This window comes from Dicentrarchus labrax, unplaced genomic scaffold, assembly GCF_905237075.1.
Source record: "Dicentrarchus labrax unplaced genomic scaffold, dlabrax2021, whole genome shotgun sequence".
Lineage (NCBI taxonomy): Eukaryota > Metazoa > Chordata > Actinopteri > Moronidae > Dicentrarchus > Dicentrarchus labrax.
This window is the reverse complement of record NW_026136718.1, coordinates 14040769-14060348: the sequence shown is the minus strand read 5'-3', so window position 1 is coordinate 14060348 and position 19580 is coordinate 14040769. Positions and strand designations below refer to the sequence as shown.

General features: G+C 41.1%; 2 protein-coding genes across 8 annotated transcripts in view; one reads left to right on the top strand and one right to left on the bottom strand.

Moving 5' to 3' along the window:
• Positions 1-10488, top strand: part of LOC127350732 (ankyrin repeat domain-containing protein 13C) — a 29366-nt gene extending 18878 nt beyond the window's left edge. The window contains exons 7-13 of the mRNA XM_051377620.1: positions 393-537; positions 1004-1135; positions 3028-3189; positions 7206-7285; positions 7665-7763; positions 7909-8009; positions 8214-10488. Of these exons, the coding sequence (XP_051233580.1) occupies positions 393-537; positions 1004-1135; positions 3028-3189; positions 7206-7285; positions 7665-7763; positions 7909-8009; positions 8214-8344 (850 nt within the window). The 3' untranslated portion in view covers positions 8345-10488. The remainder of the gene's footprint in view (positions 1-392; positions 538-1003; positions 1136-3027; positions 3190-7205; positions 7286-7664; positions 7764-7908; positions 8010-8213) is intronic.
• A 434-nt stretch (positions 10489-10922) lies between these two features.
• LOC127350733 (serine/arginine-rich splicing factor 11-like) lies at positions 10923-18901 on the bottom strand. 7 transcript variants are annotated; one of them, XM_051377625.1, is made up of 13 exons: positions 17062-17198; positions 16687-16810; positions 14422-15173; positions 14059-14168; positions 13421-13510; positions 13284-13330; positions 13051-13184; positions 12792-12873; positions 12568-12681; positions 12293-12382; positions 12096-12167; positions 11837-12008; positions 10923-11743 (listed from the first exon to the last, which is right to left on the bottom strand). In XM_051377625.1, exons 4-13 carry the CDS (start codon positions 14140-14142, stop codon positions 11537-11539), a joined length of 1092 nt encoding a protein of 363 aa, XP_051233585.1. In that variant the 5' UTR covers positions 14143-14168; positions 14422-15173; positions 16687-16810; positions 17062-17198; the 3' UTR covers positions 10923-11536. The 7 variants fall into 7 exon arrangements, with proteins under 7 accessions (XP_051233585.1, XP_051233582.1, XP_051233581.1 ...); XM_051377622.1 differs by lacking the exons at positions 14422-15173; positions 16687-16810 and adding an exon at positions 18533-18901 and having other exon boundaries at positions 12568-12666; positions 17062-17195; XM_051377621.1 differs by lacking the exons at positions 14422-15173; positions 16687-16810 and adding an exon at positions 18533-18900 and having other exon boundaries at positions 17062-17195.
• Between the last annotated feature and the right edge of the window lie 679 nt (positions 18902-19580).

Genomic DNA, 19580 nt, shown 5'->3' with positions numbered 1-19580 from the left:
CACAGCAGGTTCATTTACATTCTAGTTGTACAGTGTGCCAAGGCCTGTCATACCTACCCACAGCACCTACCACTTTGTGTCTGCTCTTCACAAGCAGATCAGTTATTCTCTTTGCTGTCATGCCTCATTCCAGGACTACACACTTTGACAAAGTAAAACAGTTCTTGAAATGTGCTGTTGGTCTCCCATGGCAATGATTACCATACACATTGTCTCTAGACTCTCAGAGCGAAGATGTGACATCCGTCACAGTTTTTTTTGACACTGTGTTTGCTAGTGTGGTCAAAGTTAAACTTGGTTCAGCTCCTTTCCTTGTTTGGCTGTCCTCTCCTTTCATCAAGTTTCCATGCTAAACCTACTCTCTGTCTGTTTGTGTGTGTGTGTGTGTGTAGATTGGACACTACCCTGATAGATTTCACAGACATGAAGTGTCAGCGCGGCGACCTCAGTTTCATCTTCAATGGCAATGCCATCCCCTCTGAGTCTTTTGTCGTGCTGGACAACGAACAGAAAGTCTACCAGCGGATACATCATGAGGTGTGTGAGACACATGCAGATAGAAGGCCTCATTCGCTCCCCCTGACGTTTGAGAGTTATTTTCATCACCAATTAACCTGACAAGTATTTTCTGGATTTATTGTTTTTTTGGACACAAAATGTCAGAAAATATGGACAAATTAGCTTCATATTTCACCAGCTATCCAGATCTATACTCAAATATCTTGTTTTGTCCAACTAATAGTTCGAAGCTAAAAATGATCACCTTGTTGTCACAAAGAAAAGCAGCAAATGCTCACGTTTGAGAAACTGGAACCAACAAATGTTCAAAAGATTAATTGATTATCAAACTAGTGGCAGTTTTTCTTTTGTAAATCTACTAATCTTTTGATATTGATTTTGTTGATTAATTGTTTTAAGATGTTAAACAGCTTGTTAGCCTCATTAGCATTTAGCAGTGTCCATGCCTGTGTTGTAGTTTCCTAACGCTGTCCTGTACTTTCAGGAGTCGGAGATGGAGACAGAAGAGGAAGTGGACATTCTGATGAGCAGCGACGTGTACTCCGCCACGCTCTCCACCAAGTCCATCACCTTCTCCAGGGCGCAGACGGGCTGGCTGTTCAGAGAAGACAAGACGGTTGGTGTCAGCTGTCGTAACTGTCTGGTGCTCGTTCCCATCGTGATATTATGTCTCCCGTCACAACAGCTCTTCCAAGAGTCAGCTGTGGGTCACAGCGTTTCACCTGGCTGTGGAATTTTTAGTAGCTTGACCCAGACAGAAAGTTGGGAATTTGATAAATTCTCAGGGGAAGACAGGAAATTGATAATAGACAATGCACAGGGGTCAGTACACAGATGTATATCAGAATGTACTTTGTGTATTATATGATGGTTTTCAGCTGCTCTAAAGGAACCCAGACTGTAGAAAACGTTTCTGATCTGAAAAACAACGTGAACAAACAAAACAAACTAAAAGGGTAGACAATATTTTAAGGGTTGGGAAGTGCTCATGATGTGCTCTCTAATGTAAAACCACAGAAGGAGAAAGATATGGATCCTTGTACTAGGGATGGGGCCGATCCAATCCAGTATCGGTATCAGGACCGATACCAGCGTAATTCACGGATCGGAAATTTTGCACTTTAACGTTGTCTGCTGAAATGACTCCACAAGTGGTTCCAGCCGGCCAGTCTCCTAGCTGGCTGCAAATTGTGGAATGGATTTCCTGAACGGAGGCGCGGCTCAATGAGACGCAGAGTTATGAGACACGCCCCCGCTCAGGAAATCCATTCCGCAGTTTGTAGCCAACTAGCAGGATAGCATTGAGCAGCATTGTGGCTAGCCAACATGTCCGCTGTGTGGAAATACTTTACACTGGAAACACCGCAGAGCAAGACAGCAAAATGCAATGTTTGCAAAGCCGTAATTCAGAGACGCGGAAGCTCCCTCGCGTCGTACAACACTACGAACACAATCAAACATTTAAAAAAGCACCACACGAAACAGCACAAGGATTTTTTAGCCAGGGGGCAGCCAGTGTACTTGATTTGTACTGTTCAGACACTGCACACTGCTTTATTGATAGAGTGTGTTGTGTGTGTGTGTGTGTGTGTGTGTGTACACGTATAAGATGTTTACACTTATTGCACTTTTCTTATATTTCAATTATTTGACATTTTGGGAATTTAATAAATATTGACATGACAATCAATTGGAAACCCTTACAGTTGCATATTTGTTTTCAGGATGGGATTTTTCCTGTTAACAGGACTTCCTGTTTTTCTGACTTCCTTTTCTGACCTTATACTTACCTCAAGTTGCCTTTTGGGACATACATGCATACATACGTACATATCGTACTTGCCTGTTGAAAGGAGTTGATTTCAGCCTTATATAAAATCAACAATAATGATAATAATAATATTAAAGCAAACAGAGCTCTGGTATCGGAATAGTATCGGTATTGGCAGATATCCAAATTCAGATATCGGGAGTCCCTACCTTGTACTCTGACTTTTTAGTTTTACTTTACTGTAAAAGCATTAATGCAGATAAACATTGCAGATACATTTACAATAGTTTGACAGACCTGGACTGAATTAGACATTCTGTAACCATTTTCTTCCATCTTTTCGGGCAAATAAATTCTGCCGCCATTATGTTATTAGCCTGATCTGTTAACCTGTCTCTCCATGCTTTCTTGTTATCTCACCCTGTGAGCCTTCCTCTGTCAAAATATGAATTACAGTTCTCATCGCTATAGACTCTGTCCCTGCGCTACATCTGCCATACCAGGCAGGAAAGACATAAATCAAAGGAGCATCAGTGATAACCCGAGGAAGGAACCACAGGTGATAGGCTCAGAGTTAAAAACAACAGAGACAGGACAGGGGGCATGAATGCAGTCAATGAGTTATGTGGGTATTGCTGTCTGTCCTCTTACTCCTTTGTCTTTTTGACATGTGTTTAAAAGGGAAATTGGTGACTCAGCAGGGGGGGCACTTATCTTACTGTTTCTTCTACCTCCAGGAACGCGTGGGAAACTTTCTGGCAGATTTCTACTCTGTTAACGGCCTGGTGCTCGAGTCCAGGAAGAGACGGGAGCATCTGAGCGAGGAGGACATCTTGAGGAACAAAGCCATCATGGAGAGCCTGAGCAAAGGAGGGAATCTCATAGAGCAGAACTTTGAGGTGAGTCGGGCACCGAATGCGGCTGTCACCTCAGCGGGGTGATGGGAGTAAGCAGAGAGAATCTAATTCACAGCCTCAGTCCACAACGTCCCCCACCATCATCACTCATGATGTGATTATTGGGGTTATGGGGCCCCATGAAGCATCACATCACAAACATCCGATCAAAGATTGGCTCTTGATACCTGCATGTTGATAACATGACATTATACAGCAGCCAGTAAGGCTACAGATTGTACTTCCACATTTTTTGTCAGCCAGCCTCCACAGACAGTCGAAGAAGTGGGTCATCTGGCGGACTTTTTCTGGCAAATGAGCTCTGGGTGCAGGCAACATGGAGGCAAGTTTAACTGGTTCATTTGCATATACTAGCCACAATGTAATGATACTAAGCTGGTTGAAAATCAGCAAAGTTTCCCTGTAAAGGTCCAGTGTTTAACATTTAGGAGGATCTATTGGCAGAAATTAAATATAACATTCACAGGGATGTTTTCACTAGTGTTTAATCACCTGAATATGGGAATCATTCTGTTTTAGAATGAGCCATTTTATCTACAGACGACGTGGGTCACCTTCCATGAAGTCCGCAATGTTGAACCGCCTTGTCCCAGAACGGACAAACCAAACGCTGGCTGTAAATAGGGCCTTTCTCATTCCCAGCTCGGTCGTCAAATACAGATGTTTAGTTAGGATGGATTGGACAATATTCACCCTTTTCAATCAAAATGTTGCAGGAACTCTGGAGCCAGAGGAACTACACTCAGAAACTGAAACTCCCTTTTTTTTAATGACAGCAGTGTTTTAAATGCACATTTTAAATATTTACAGGACACAATAACAGAGGGATTCTGTTATTATTTGTATTTAGTGTTGTATGTCTCTAAAAGAAAATGAGTTGTGAGGGTATTTATTTGTGTTTTAGAATGTTGCTGCCATGAAACGGTCAGCAAATTAAGTTTTATTTATTTCTTTTGTTCATTGGCTTTCTTCCCTGATTCACTGGTAGCTTACTCAACCGCAGCTCCCTCCCCTTCCCCCCCTTCCTCCCCTCCCTCCCGCTCAAGTTCTACAGGTTTGATGCAGTTATCTCATCTGCAATTTATTTTCTTACAGGTGATGAATGAGATTCAATTCAGTGATAAAAACCTTGTTACACTTATTAGGCCGTTTGCTGTGACAGATGATGACAGACGTCCTGAATCTCTGTCTTAAAAGAAGAAACATGTTTTCTCAGTTTAAAACATACAGTGGAAGAAGGGATGGCTAACAGAGTGCAGCTGGACACTTGGAGCAAACATTTTAAGTTTCTGCTAGGATCTTTTTTAGTAAAAATGAGAACCAGTTGGTGCGCCGCTCTGTCGATAAACACCGTGTTTACTTGTACCTGCAGCATAACCACCAGTCCAGTCCTGAAAATGTCTTGTCCCGCTGGAACCTTGGGGTAGGACACGAGTCTCAAACAAAAATAAACCTCACCGTTACCACCGCTGTATCTCACAAAGATAAATCCTGTAGAAACAGCATGGACTTCCTGCCAGACTCTGTCCATCAACTTTGCATGGTTTATTGAAAAATTCCTGTCTGACTCCCCACTTTTGTTTCTTTTGATGTTTTATTTGATTCGGACATGAAAAGAGAATGAAAAACTGCCTCGTGTCACTGTTGTTTGTGAGACGAGTCCACCTCCCCTCATCCACTATGCATGGATTTGAGTCCCAGTAGTGCCACCTTGTGGTGAAAGCTACAAAGCTGCACTTTATTCACACAGATGGCTCTCTCCCACCCATCATCCCTTCACTACAGTATGTTCCAGAGTTTGCTTAGCAAGCCCTTGTCTAAACACTGAACATAAAGCCAGTCACACAGTGAAGACAATGCCTCTTAACACTCAATGGATGCCTTTTAACTGCTCGGTTGTTTTTTGTCAACGTCCCCTTGTTCTGTGCTGGGCTTTGTCTCATCACAGTGTCCTCTCTTGTCTGTGTGTCTATTTACACTAATTTGAGTGAGTGCTCACTCATGTTTCAAAGTGAAAAAGCTGCGTTTTACTGGAGTTTCTCCTTCCACCCCGGGGGAAATGATACATGGAAGTGGGCGAGAGTGAAAATAAGCAGCTGCTGTGACGTAGCTGTGTTTACCACAGCGAGGGAGAGCAGGTCAGCCCTGTGCCTGTGTACACAGGGAAGCGTGGGGGGCTTTCAAACAGGGCTCGACACTATTGATCACATGGATGAAGGCTAAAACCCCTGGTGCCATGGAATGATGGAGGGGTGGGACCGGCATACCAGCAGATCAGGGTCTGTGCAGGCTGTGTGTACTCTGTCCTCATCACAACAACACGGCAGAGCTGATACACGCAGTGTGAGAGAGCGAGCACTTAATAATGCCACAGCTCGCGGTGAAAATACCAAAACATTGCTGTTGTGACTGCAGTGCAAGTGGGGAAACTAAGATAGCGTCTCCATTTTTATTTGCACTACAAACAGCTGACTCTTGGCACAATCAGGTGTCTTGTCCCCCCCCCACAACATTTTTCCACATTATTCTGCCCTAGTTGCCTTATTTAACCACGGCTTACAAAAGAGAGGTCAGCTGGTGTGATTCCATTTTTTTTTTAACCTGAATGTTGGCAAGAACAGCGAGTTCATTTTAGGAGAAGTCAATTTTAGGAAAAACAGGATGGAGCTCATCCCAGTTCTAATTCAGGGTCGGCGAGAACAGACTGTCCGATCTTAAAATACACGGAGGATGAAGAAGAACTCCTACAGTTTATTCAACAAGGCTGAGTCGAGATCATTTTCCTCAGGAAGCTTAGATTACTTGATATGAGTGGGAACTCCTCTCTCCAAAACACCCAGATAAAAACAAGTAGGTTTTTTTTATGCTGCTCTGCTGGTGGGTCACAGCCGATAATAAAGCTCATCAGAAAGGCCGGTGGTGATATTGTTTTAAACACTTTAAAAAGGCCAATCAATACATGAGCACAGTATTTTGAACTGGAATTAAATCTCACAGTAAGCCTTTTAATTATTATTGATTGAAGACCTTTCATCTTCGTATTGTATGCATCTTAATTTATGCATCTTTTCATCCATGGTGGATTATGATGTTTAACACTGATTCTGCTGAGAATAATATTATAAATGTTGTTACAGCATGGGGTTAACTATTTTTGTTATACATGTTGTTTGTCTTTCTGTCTATCTGCCTGTTTGTCCCCCAACCCCTGAGTCCTGTTACTCCAGATCTTTGCCCCAGATGCTTTGTTTGTGCACGTATAGCTTCAAAATGTTCCTTTTTTTCTCTTGAGGTAGCAAGGAAAGTTAACAACAACAAAAGTAATGAAATTGTTCATCCGCAATGTGTAAAGCAAACATTCATCTTGAGCTATAAATGTAACAGACTGTACTCTGAGGTTGTCTTTTACTGCTTCTTTCTTACCTAATGTTTTTTTAGGATTAAGAGCAAAAACAGTGTTAAGGAAGTGAGGACAGTATATACAAAACTAGAGTAAAGAGCTTTCTGTGAACGTCTCAGCCATTTGTTTCTACTGATGTGTAGTGGCGCACTAAATTATAGTAATTCAGTTTTACTGTATGTGAGACTCAGCAGACCAGAGGTTACTGTGGCTGTAGTGATGCACCGGGGCCCTCTAGTGGCCTGTGCTGTGCATTTCAATGGTCTGTAAGAGTAACTAAAGAAAGGAAGGATAAACATAATGACCACAGAGTAAGACTGGGGCTCTGCAGCAGCAACGTATACACATAAAATGGATTGGATTGATACAATAAAGTAGTAAAAATATAGTATAGGTTTTCTGCTGAGCTCACAGGTCGTACACATTAACAGTTTCAAGAACACACAAGCTTAATTATTCTCAGTTTCATGAGTCTGTTTTATCTTCTGCCATCATTGTCACTTATACCTTTCTGTTTGTTTTGGTTGTGTAACTGCGACCCTGCAGTCGATTAATCTGGAACCATAACCTGTTTTTTTTCCCCCTCTTTGCTCTTCAGCCGGCGAGGAGGCAATCTCTAACTCCGCCTTCACCAAACACTATATCCTGGGAAGAGTACATCACTGCGGACAATGGAAAGTAGGTGTCTAAATAAATAAAGGCTTCACTGTTAGACTTTGACTTTGGAAGTGAGACTTAAGATTAATGTTACTTTAAGTCATATTACATTCATGAATGAAGGAACCAGATGTCTGATTGTCCTTTCTTTAGCAAAATAGTGAGCTTAAATGTCACAAAATGTCTAACTGTACTTTTCAAGGCCCGGTGGTTTCCTCTATATTCAGTTACTGTTTAGAAGAAAAAACATGGAAAAACTCATGACTCCATCTTAAGAGTTGAAAAGAAAAATACACATGGAAGATTTCTGCATAATAACGAGCTGTACGCTCTTCCTCAGTGAGCTGTCTTCATCCTGACATCACACTCTGACAGGTTGTTCTTTCTCCCTCCAACTCAGAGCACCTCATCTAGGCAGAGAGCTGGTCTGCAAAGAGAGCAAGAAAAACTTCAAAGCCACGATAGCCATGAGTCAAGACTTCCCTCTGGGCATTGAATCGTAAGTCATCTCTTTAACTTTCCATCCAAACTATTTATTATAAAACAAGAAGCCAAAAATCCCCTCCTGTTGTTTTTCCCCCTCTGGCACGCGCTGATAAAAACATACTAATTTGTGCAAATGTGTTGGTTTTGTTCTCACTCAGGTTGTTGAATGTTCTGGAGGTGATTGCACCGTTCAAGCACTTTAATAAACTCAGGGAGTTTGTTCAGATGAAGCTCCCCCCTGGCTTTCCTGTTAAACTCGGTAAGCAGATCCAAACAATTTGAAAGAAGCATGTTGTGTAAGACGTGCGTATAGACTTTGTTTTTGTGTGTTAACTGAAATTTGACTATTGACATTTTCTCCGACTCGTTCACAATATGGAAAGAAACCTACAGCAGACAGGAAGAAATTCAAAGCATGTCATCAAAGATATAATTTGTGATCCTGCTCATGTTCTCCCTGCAGACATCCCCGTCTTTCCCACGATCACAGCCACCGTGACGTTTCAGGAGTTTCGCTACGACGTGTTTGATCAGTTCATTTTTACCATTCCCAACGACTATAAAGAAGACCCCAGCCGCTTCCCTGACCTTTAACCTCTCGAGCTGGAGCAGGAAACAAACGTGCAACATAACGCTACAAAACATACTTGAGAAAAAAAAAACAGCGGGAATAGTTTGTGGATTCCATCACCCACCCTGAACACAGACGACGACCAGACGACCGGACAAACAATGGCGTCGCCAGAGCTGCTGGAGGCCCGCGGTGGCAGAGAGGTTGACATCTCCTCGTAGTCTTTTGAAGCGTAGTGTTGCAGGTTCTCACTCTCACCCTCGATCTAAATCCAGACAGGAGAGTTTGAACCTCTCCTCAGTGAAAAGGGCATTGAAGTTCAAACGAGTGACAGCAGAGCCGGTGAGTTCTCTGTATACGGGGGTCTGAGACCGTTCAGTGGATGCTATGTATTTTAGTATGTAAGTAATGTTTATAAAGGGAATGTTTTTAACTGACTTGTAGTAAAGCACTGATATTGTCTGTGTGACACGTTGGGGAGGAATTCCACCAAAAAATTACTTTTTAGGGTTTTTTTTTTCTTGCTTAAGTAGACTTTTAAAGACACATTAAATTGTATATAATCGAATGCACCTGTTAGCGAGGTGTGTAAGAGAATAAAATCCCTGCTTTTTATTTTACACTCAATTCTTTTAACACCATCAAATTTTGACATTTTCCCAAAGATGTACTAAACACTGATAAAATGTCCTTTAACATTCAGTTTTTTGGAGAAAAGTGGCTTCTTTTGTAGGTTAAAAACCTTAAAAATCAATTTTTGCTGAATTCCACTTTAACTCTGCACATTATAAAATTGTGTGTGTGTGTGTGTGTGTGTGTGTGTGTGTGTGTGTGTGTGTGTGTGTGTGTGTGTGTGTGTGTGTGTAACAGTGATTTTCACGGGCATGGAGTAGCATCACTGAACTCTTGGGTACTATTTAGATCCACTACAGCCACTCTACATTCAGCTGAGATCATTCACACTCATTTTGTGATGCTCGACCCTTAACCCCGCATTTGAAATATATTATAGTTTAATCGAGGCAACGCTAGAAATGCTGCAATTTTTATGGTACTACGAGGTTTTCTCTTCGTTCGTTTTGAGTGGAAGTGAGCGGAAGTCATGGCGTCCTAAGCCTTTTGTTTCTTACTACACGTTTGTAAACTATGTAACAAACTGTACAATCCAGCTCAAAGAAGAAAACTGGGGATTGTAGAGAAAGTAGATATTAGAGAATTAATGAATGAGTACGACATTCATGCCATTTTTACACAAGAACCAGGCTATTCCCCTGCACAGTGTGTAAATACAGGTTTGTCTTTTGTGTTCTCTTTTCTTATTCTTTGTGCTGATGAGTTTAAGATGTCCTCCACAAGAGGAAATGTTGTGATTTGTGTTTTTCTTTTTTTTTAATGTAGAGTCTCATGAGTTAAATTGAGGGTTTGTTGGTTTGTAACATGGTGGCGGTTGCTATTTTTGTACATACTTGTAATGTTTTAATGAAAAAAAAATGAATCTCTTAATTCTCCTGTCATTATTTACCTTCCCACTTTAAATAATAAGGATAAAACCTTTACGAACCTCCCTCCAGATTGTGTGGAACAATCAATCACTTCCACAGTGTGACCAGCACAAAGCACCAGGTCTCCTCAGATGAAATGAATTATGTACAAGTGCAGGAGGTGTTGACTGGAGGCTGGAGATGTTCTACTCTGTTTATAGCTGCTGCTGTGGTTCATGAGCTTTTTAATCATGTTGATACACGCAGGTGTTGTGCTCATGTTTGTTAAACGTGCCTGCTGCTGGAGTTTAACATGAAGGTGTACTACACAGATGTGGTGGCTCAAAGTGTTGTTAGAACAATTTGCTTACTTGGATCCATATTCAGTATCAGTATAACCAAATACAGTACATTTCTTTTTTTATTTTTACATTACATTCCTCCATATGGGCATAAGTGCAGCTAACGTTACTGTGTGCCTCCTCACTCACAGCGCTTTATATTTCATTTCATGCTCCTTCCTGTCTTCAGTTGCTTCAATTTTCCTTTTTTTTTTTAAATGTAGGAAGTTCATCATTCATCTAACCTAACATGTCCGCTGTACAGCAACAACTGTTGTATAAGTCTGCGACACTATTTTCATATAAAATGTACTAAATAAAAAATCCCACATATCTTACCGTCTAGTTTGGACTCATGTTTGTTTTTTTTCACGGACCTAACCGTTAATTTAACGGAACACTTCCTGGCAGTTGGCGTCAAGCTGGATGACGTCCAGCGTTATGTTGTGTATATAAAGCGACAGTTAGCCGCCGGTTAGCTTAGCGCAACGTTTGGAAAGAAGGGGAAAGTTAGCCTAGCATTATCCAACGGTAAACACCTACTCAGCAGAGCCGCTAAAGCTCATGAATTAACATTATATATATATAACCCATATAAAAATACCTATAAACCATATATATATATATATATATAAAAAATGTGTATAACCGATAATTCGCCATTTTACCAGCGGTTGTGTTTTGGCCTTGAGCAGTTGCCAGGCAACCAGCTAATACTTCAGAAAGCTATTAGCCATATTTTCCAAAACAACAAACCTCTTCTTTCAATGACACAAGTGTACAGTTTGACCCAATTTTATTAGTTTCCTTTGGAAAGAAAAACCTATTGCAGACAAAGTATTTCATTGCAACAACACATTTCAATCTACAGTGTACACTTACAAAGGGGTGTAAATAGGAAGGTCAGCTGAGACATGACTGGGTGCATTACAGTTAAAGCAAAAATGGTTCAGCGACCAAGAAAGCAACCCGACGTTGGTGCCTGGTGAGTAACTAACAGTCTCAATGAGGAAAGGACTTAATCCCGACCAGTAAAATATTTACATTGACAACATTTTAGTGGAAAACGCTGTGTATTCTACTGCCAGGAAGAATAAACACAAAAGGCAACAAACAGAAAAAAAATCAGCGGGATCTTAAAAAAGTACAGCAATGACAATTTAAAACCAGTCTCATGTTATTCATATTTTAGTCCTTGTTTTCTCGTCTTTACAAAAATTATTCGACTGCTTTCCTTCTACATCCCCTCCCCATTTTCCCAAAATGCTTCTACAGTTAAGACAACAAATCTTTTTTTTAAACTTTGAGTGATCAGGCACGGACACGTTGTGGCCTATATTAAAAATATAAAAGAGGACAGTGGAAAGATAACACGGTCTGGTTCGAGATGTTCTTAGTCGCTCATCTCCATGTCTTCCTGATGGTGATCGTCTCCATTCAGCTTGGACTTTTTGGGGATTTGGCCCTCGGATCTCTCCATCTCCTCCTGGCCTTTAGGGGACGATGCCGAGTCAGAGTCGCTCTTCCTCTCGTCATCGTCCTCCTCTCCCTCTTTCTCGCTGTCATAACCTTGCTCCTCCTCATCGTAATCCCGGGTCACCTGTCAAGACAATTTAAGTTGTTCGATTAGTTCTTTGTTCTCCACAAAAATCACAATCAATTAAACGCCAATTTCTAGAAGCTCCAAACGTACCTTAACGTCTCCTTTCTCGCTATCGGACTTGCGGTCCCGATCTCGCTCCTTGTCTTTGCTCTTCTTCTTCTTACTGGTGGAGCGTTCTCTTTCATCTCTGCTCCTGTCCTCCCTCCTGTCTCTATCCCGCTCCTTCTCACGCTCCTTGTCCTTCTTCTTCTCTTTCTTGTGACTGTGAACGTGACAAATGTTCATCATTTTAAGTTCACCATTTTAAGTTGTACTCAAATTCACTGCATGTAAAATGCTGATAAATCACCGTCTCGGCGATGGAGACCTGGACAACTTCCTCCTGGGGGACCGAGATGCACTGCGGCTTCGTCTGTGCCTCCTGGGTAAAAAAAAAAAAAACAACATACAAATGAATAAAAGCCATTTGAATTATTTGCTGTTTTAGCGTCACATTAAATTTGAAAGAAAGTGCTCCTGTAGTGCCTAAACTTCACCATTACTCACCGGCTAATGCTTCGAGACCTCCTGGCGCTGCTGTAGCTCTTGGGGGGCGTCTTTGACCTTTTCTTAGACTTTTCCTCCTTCCTCCTTTCCCTGATCAAGACAGAAGCAGCGTCAACAACATTAGCAAACAGCAGCAGGGGCAGCTTTGCTTTACATTTCGACAATAAAAATCATGATTACAACTACAGCTCAAATTGTGCAGCAGTGGTCGACATATGTTTGGCAATAAAATGAAAAAAAGGCAGCTGCTTTGGTCCATTAATGGAGATACTGACCTAGATCTACTGCGGCGGCCTCTTTCCCGGGAGTGGGACCTCCTTCTCCGTGGACTCTTGGACCTCCTCCTACTCCTTGAATGGGACCTCCGCCGAGACCTGCTCTTCGAACGCCTGCCAAAGATGAAGAAGTTGCTCATTTTTTTAAATTACTACAAGAAGTTAAGTACACTGTTCGTGCCTCGTATGTAGACACCACAGCTCTTTAATGCCGTCAACTTTACCTGTGTCTGGAGCGAGATCTGGATCGCCTGCGCCGTGACCGCGAACGGGACCGGGAATGTTTGCGCTTGTCATCTTTCTTATCTGCAAAAACAATTATATAAAGTTAAATATCGAGCAGGTAGTAGGACTTCCTTAGGCTCACATACTGGAACAAATGTTCTATGATTACAAACGGACGTTTTCTCTCGTATCTGCTGAACAAACAAGGAAGCCTCTACAGTCTCTTGCAAGGGAGACACGAGGAAATGGAGCACTCACTTCCTGGTTCAATGGCAGCAGAAATGAGAGACTGGGCCTCTCGGACTCTTTTCATGGCCTCTTCAATCTCCTTATTGGAAGCGTCAGTCTTCAGCCCTGGATTCAAGTTCAGTCCGGCCGCTAACGGATTCAATCTGCAAGTGCCATCAATTATTTAGACTTTTTTCACACACACAAAAATTAGGCTCACTGGATTGCATATCCTGCATGAAGACGTGTGTTTAGTTTCTTACTTGGGGTCCATGGACTGCATGAGCTTCAGGAAGTCTGCAGAAAGAGCCTGAAACACATGGGAGGAGGATAATTAACATAAGGAAGACATTTTGATTTAACGTGCTGCTGCCGTGAATGTGACCGATCGAGTGCTCACCTGGGGGTTCATGTTAGGTCCTGCCATTCCCATGGCAGCCATTTGCTCCATGTTGGGAGCTCCAAGACCTCCGAATGGCGTTCCTCCCATCTGAAATATCGGACACAGACACTCAAGATACACTGCAGAGCTTATTTAACGGTGCTGTTCATATTTAGTATTTATTGTTCTGATTTACTGAAATATTGTGCCTATCTGCATCAGTGTTACTGGTGTAAACAAATGAAAAACTTGCCAGAAAGTTATGATGATGCTGTAAGCAGTACATCTGTATTCAATATGAGGGAGATTTAATTAAAAAGGATTAAATCTCCCTACATTCCTGTAGATTTTTACACGTTTTTTAAGTTCCCATTCACCTTCCTTAAGTCATAAATATAGATTGAAAGCTAATTTCCTTTTTAAATGGACATAAACTCAAAGAGTTTACAGGTTCTTGATAATTTGACAAATATGGCTGATGGATAGGAATCTAAAAACATATGGCCCGTTATGGACAGTAACAGTTTAAAATATGAGAAACTACAATTTGACTTACAAATAGTCAAGATCAATCACTCATCTAGCAATAGAAAAAAAAAAGATCATGAACACAATGTGAGCTTTATTAAAAAGACAAACTCAATATCAAAACTCACTGTCGCCAGAGGATTGGGTGTTGGAAGAAGGCCTCCCCCAGGCATCATTCCTGCCACGGCATTGGCTGGAGCCAGCAGCGACATAGCTTTAGATTCATCAGGAATGACTCCTGGAGAGAAACAACAACATTTCAGTGCACGCTCCAAGCAAACATCGATAAACACTCAGACAAGACTTGCAGACAAGCCACCTCAGTCTAACTACACTGTAGTCAAAAAATAAAAAATAATAAAAAATCCACTTTTTGTCTTGTCTGTAAATCTTGATCCCTGACTTTTGTGAAAGTATGATTGTAGGATTAGCAGCTATGAGTTTAAAAGTCACAATACACACTGTGGTCAACACTGCCAAGATTTTATCACCTGTACTTGTTTTTTAAGTCATGAACCAAACGTAAGCAAGCACAGCCAGTTGTCCCGTGGGATGTGCTCTCAACTTTCATTAGATGTTTTATGAACAAGCGACTCGCGCCGGCTGCTTCGCTATAAAGCACACAAAAACATTGAGATACAGAAAACAAAGTTCATGATTTGGGTGTAGACACAAGGGTACATTTCAACATCACTTACCATTACCAATACAAAAAACAGAAAAGGTTCAGTCATTTTACCTTTTCTGGGCTTTTGTCGGTGGTTACAATCCCACCACAAAAAACTGCTAACAAGCTACAGCAGTGCTAGGTTTTAGCCAACAATATGTCACTAAAAACACTAAACAATGTCAAAGCTAAACTGCACTAAACAGTTAAGGGCTATTGCCAGCAAAAGCTGTGATAAAATCATAAAACATTTTTGCCCAAAGCTGAAGAAAAACCAAACAGTAAAATCAAAAGGGAAAATCTTATGGAGATGATCATCCATGGTTGTGCAATCTGAAAACAGGCTATTTTTTTAATCTGACATTTTATATGGCAAAAAAGGGGGAGAGAGAGAGGGAGAGAGAGAGAGAGAGAGAGAGAGAGAGAGAGAGACACATACACACGCGCACACACACACACACACACACACAACAGAAAGGACACTTGAGAAACAGGATAAGGCTGCAGAAGACAAAACTGTTGGTGGCATTTTCAGCAGGGTCTGGTATATAGGGCTGGCTGAACCAGGAAAAAGAACTGTAAAACACAACAACAAAAGAAACACCACTGTTAAACGTGAGAGTCACTCAACTCTTTCAGAGTCATGTGTGGAGAGGGTCAATAAAAAAAAAAGCATTTACTGCAACATCAAGCAGAGGCTTACAACTACTTTTATCTCGTGTGTTAGTGGTAATTTGGAAAAAACAGATGCACAGTGTAAAATAATACAAGGCTTTGGCACATGAAGCAAGTAAATGCCAAATGCATGTTTGTGTGCTTATTATGATTAATAACCAAATTATGTGCTAATAAACTTCCACCACATCTGCTGAAAGTTACTGTAGACGATGGCACACACCTTCAGAAATCTATTCTAGCATGCACAGCTGATTAGTTAATCTATCCTGCATGCTTTGTGCTTTGTGTAGGGATGTCCCGAACATTTTTTTCATCAATCTGCTCCATTTAACATTAGGATTCTGCCAGTAACAAGTCCAGATCCAGTATTTATATTTTCCTTTATAATGCAGTTCAGCAGCGTATACTTAAATCAGCAAAGGCCAAGATAGCATTTAATAAGGCAATCCGGTTTGGATGTGACTGGTGAACAGCTCTACGTTAAGAAAACAAAGCCAGACCCTAAACACCCATGTAGGTGTTTTCACTTATCTGGCTGATGAGACTCGGGACTGTGGACCTGTAGGACTGTGATTGATTGATTGATTGATTGATTGACTGACATCTCCCTTGCTCTAATGCTGGGATTTGTTGCACCTGTGAGGGCGGGCCTACTTACACCTGGAGTCTGGTGTCCTAAGCACATTCCCACCATAGCACCGCCCAACTTGAACCTAAAACAGGTCTGATAAGCCAGTAACTGAAAACACCAGTGTGTATGTGCAGGGTCTCTAATTGCTTCCTACAGCACTGAATATCAATGGACAAGAGGAGTGTCAAGAGTGGATCTGAGGTGGCAGTAAATCAAGTAAATGTATGCGACATAAAGAAGATAATTTAGATAGATAAATAGAAATACTTTATTTATCCCCGAAGGGAAATTATAATGTTATAGCAGCTGATTAAGAGTCAATTTAGGGTTGTACAGCCCCTGCAAAATGTCACTGAAACTCTCTCGCTGATGCATGCCGTCAGTGTGGATATTAATGAACTCAAACTAATTGTTGACGATTACTGGTTCAAGCACAATAGGACATTTTGACAACTGGCGGACCCGGAAGCGTAAAAAAGGTTAAAATATAAACAGGAGGACCAGAACTGGTTCAAGCTTGAAATCAATACCAATTAATTGACAGATCGGCCTCAATACCAATCCAGCTGATCTGCTCGGGGCATCCCTAGTTCGGTGCATGCCTACTAATCAACATACATTTTAAATTTAAAATATTCAAATCCTTTCAACATGTGAGGAATTGAGATTGCCCTGCACCCTCTCCCCCACCCCCTCATCTTGCTTAAGAGTTGTGTGGCTAATTTGTTTTAAAGAAAAGATGCCTTGAACAGAGAAAAAAATAAAGAGTTAATATTTTACTGCAGAACAAGAGAGAGAAGGGGGGCTTGCGAGCCTGGTGCCATTATTTTTTCTAATCTCCTGATGGCAGCAGAGGACCACTTTCAGCCAGCAAGGAAGGGGCTCTCTGCAAATGACTTGTCCACTATGAAAACCACAACACAAATAACAGAGAGAGAAGTTTACAGCTAGATTGTAAGACATGGACACAAATGTACATTTCCCTTTTACATACCTAGAAATGCCAAGCACTGAAAGCTTAGCTAATTTTGCTTGGTCAGAAAAACACTCACAATGGCTCAGATAGCGTCAGTAATTCTAATAAACAGCCTACACATTGTGATGCATGTTCAGAGATAGCCAAGTGAGAGAGACAAGACTGAAACAGACACCCACCTTCAGCAAAAGGGACCACGATCAAGGCTCTGTCCACGAAGACGGTGTTCGTCAGGTGTTGGGAAACTCCCACCGACTCAGACTCAAGGAACTTTACAAAACAGACACGTGAAGTCACAGGCAAGGGAGAGTCACTGGAAAAAAATACAGATATGTTGTGCAAAGAATACAAACAAGGAGACCCAACATGCCTTCTTCAAACTGATCTGAATGAGTTTTGTGCCCCCAGGGGCAATTAAGTTAATAGTGGAGATACAACCTCGTCCACTCTCATCTCCACATCCTCTGCTTGGACCAACACGGTAGGTTAGAAAAATGTATAATGTGTTGTATTGTTAGCACTGACATTATAACTAAATTGTTGCTATGTTGTTGTTACAGTCATTGATGTCCTACCTGCTGAGAAGCCAGGTGTAACTCAATAGAAGAGAATACAAAGCAAAGAACAATTATTTCCTACTATAGTCAATCAATAAAATACTGAGGTAGGTTTGGTAGTCTCTCAAAAGCATCTCAAATGGGATGCAGGGAACCCCAGGGATTACTAACAGGAAGTCCCTTACACAACAATATTACTGTTAAAATCATTTGTTTTTCTACTTTGTGTACATCAGTATTTACTACATTAACAAAATGTAAAAGCTGTTACATTTAGTGCTGAAACTGTTTTAACTTATTGATTTATTATCTGACAATTACAATTCTAATTGTGTATAAAATGAAGGAGAAAAAAAGAAGAAAATGTACAAATGATTATATTTACAATGAGGTAAATCATAAAGGCAAATAAACCTGAAGAGGCTGAGAGAAGTAACAATTAGTCAATTAATTGACACATTGGGATAAATTGGAGCGGCTTACAAAACAAATGCGAGCTTACAATATTTACAGTCACTCACATGTGAGGATTTATTGATTTATTTGTGTTTTCTACCATTAAAAACTGAGTATCTTCAGTTTGTTCTCCTGTTTTTTTTCTCTCAGACAAATCCCAATCTCTGGGTGATGACATTACGGTAAACGTTAATCCAAAATAATTGACAGATTAATGGACTCAATCTTCAGCTTCAATCTGATCTTTCTTCTTGATAACAACTGAAAACAATTAAACACATCATCGGAGTTATATTGATTGATTATCGACCAATTAAGTCGTGTAACGTTAGCTAGTTTCGGTTTCGGTGCCAGTTACACATCCCGGCGTCTGTGGAAGAAAAGGGGATTTATCTTAATCTACACTAAAAAAAAACACTCACATAAAAAAAACCCCACACAACTGCAAACATACTCAGTGTGTCCCTCATGCCCTATCGTTACGTGGAGCGACTGCTGCAGCATTGACTAAAGGCGCGGGGAATCGTTAGCATTAGCATTAGCACGCCGTGCGGTGAGGCCTAGTCGACACCGACAGGCCTCACGAGGAGCCCAGTGTGAGACAACGTTTGACCGATTTAAAATACACAATACTCACTCAGGTGGAAACAGTTTGAGCTCCTCTATGTTTCCGAGGAATCCAAACAGAGTCCTCATTTGTTCGGATGTCGTACTCGGGGAGACATTGGTCACCTGAATGACGTGCGTGTTTGAATTCATTTTTTCGCGAGTGCTAATCAAGCTAGCTAGCGTTGTGCTAGCAACGGGCCCGAGTCTGAAACGAAACAAAGACGACCTGGGTAACGATGACGACGAGAACAACAAAACATCAGGCGAAAACCAACGCTAGCATCTTCCCTGTGGATGGAAGGTGGTAAACATTTGCTGCGGACAAGAACACGACCGCACAGAGCAACAATGCCGCTGCCGAAAATGTCGTGAGGCAGGGATGCTGCTTTCACGTGCAGTTCGTAAGCTCGTACTTATGAGTTTTACCCTGGCAAACGCGAGTTGTCTCATTCAAGTAGGGCACAATTATATCACAGTGTGTTTTTGGTTTTGATGTGTTATATTATTATGTTCCAGTGGTGGAACAAGTAACAAAGATTCTTAAATGATCTCATTTGCCTGAAGAAACCTGCACGTAAATATTTATTCGAGCATCCTTTGTACTGTCTATAAATGTTATTGTTTTTGTTTGTTTATATATATCTAATGGTACATAGTAGTTTATGCCTGTTTTGTTGAGCTTGTTTATCTATGCTTATTCTGTGTAGGTACATTGAGAGCAGATTCCTTGTATGTGTGCACCTGGCAAATAAAAGTGGTTCTGATTCTGGTAGAGCCGGTAGACGGTTTCTGGATTTTTGAGGCTGATACTGACATCAACCCACATGTCCTGAAAATACTGATTAACATGGGAATTTAGAGAGTAGTTTTTCAGTCAGGGAAACACCTGGAAATTGATTAAAATGACCAAAAATCCTGAAAATATTTTATGTTGTCATGGAGAATAAAATTTTGTATTTTTTTTGACCCCCTCACACACCTACATAAACCCGGGTATGTATTTTGATTTAAATATGTCAATACTCGGCCGACTGGTAAATTATATGACTGTTTGGGAGCAACTGTACAACAAGAAA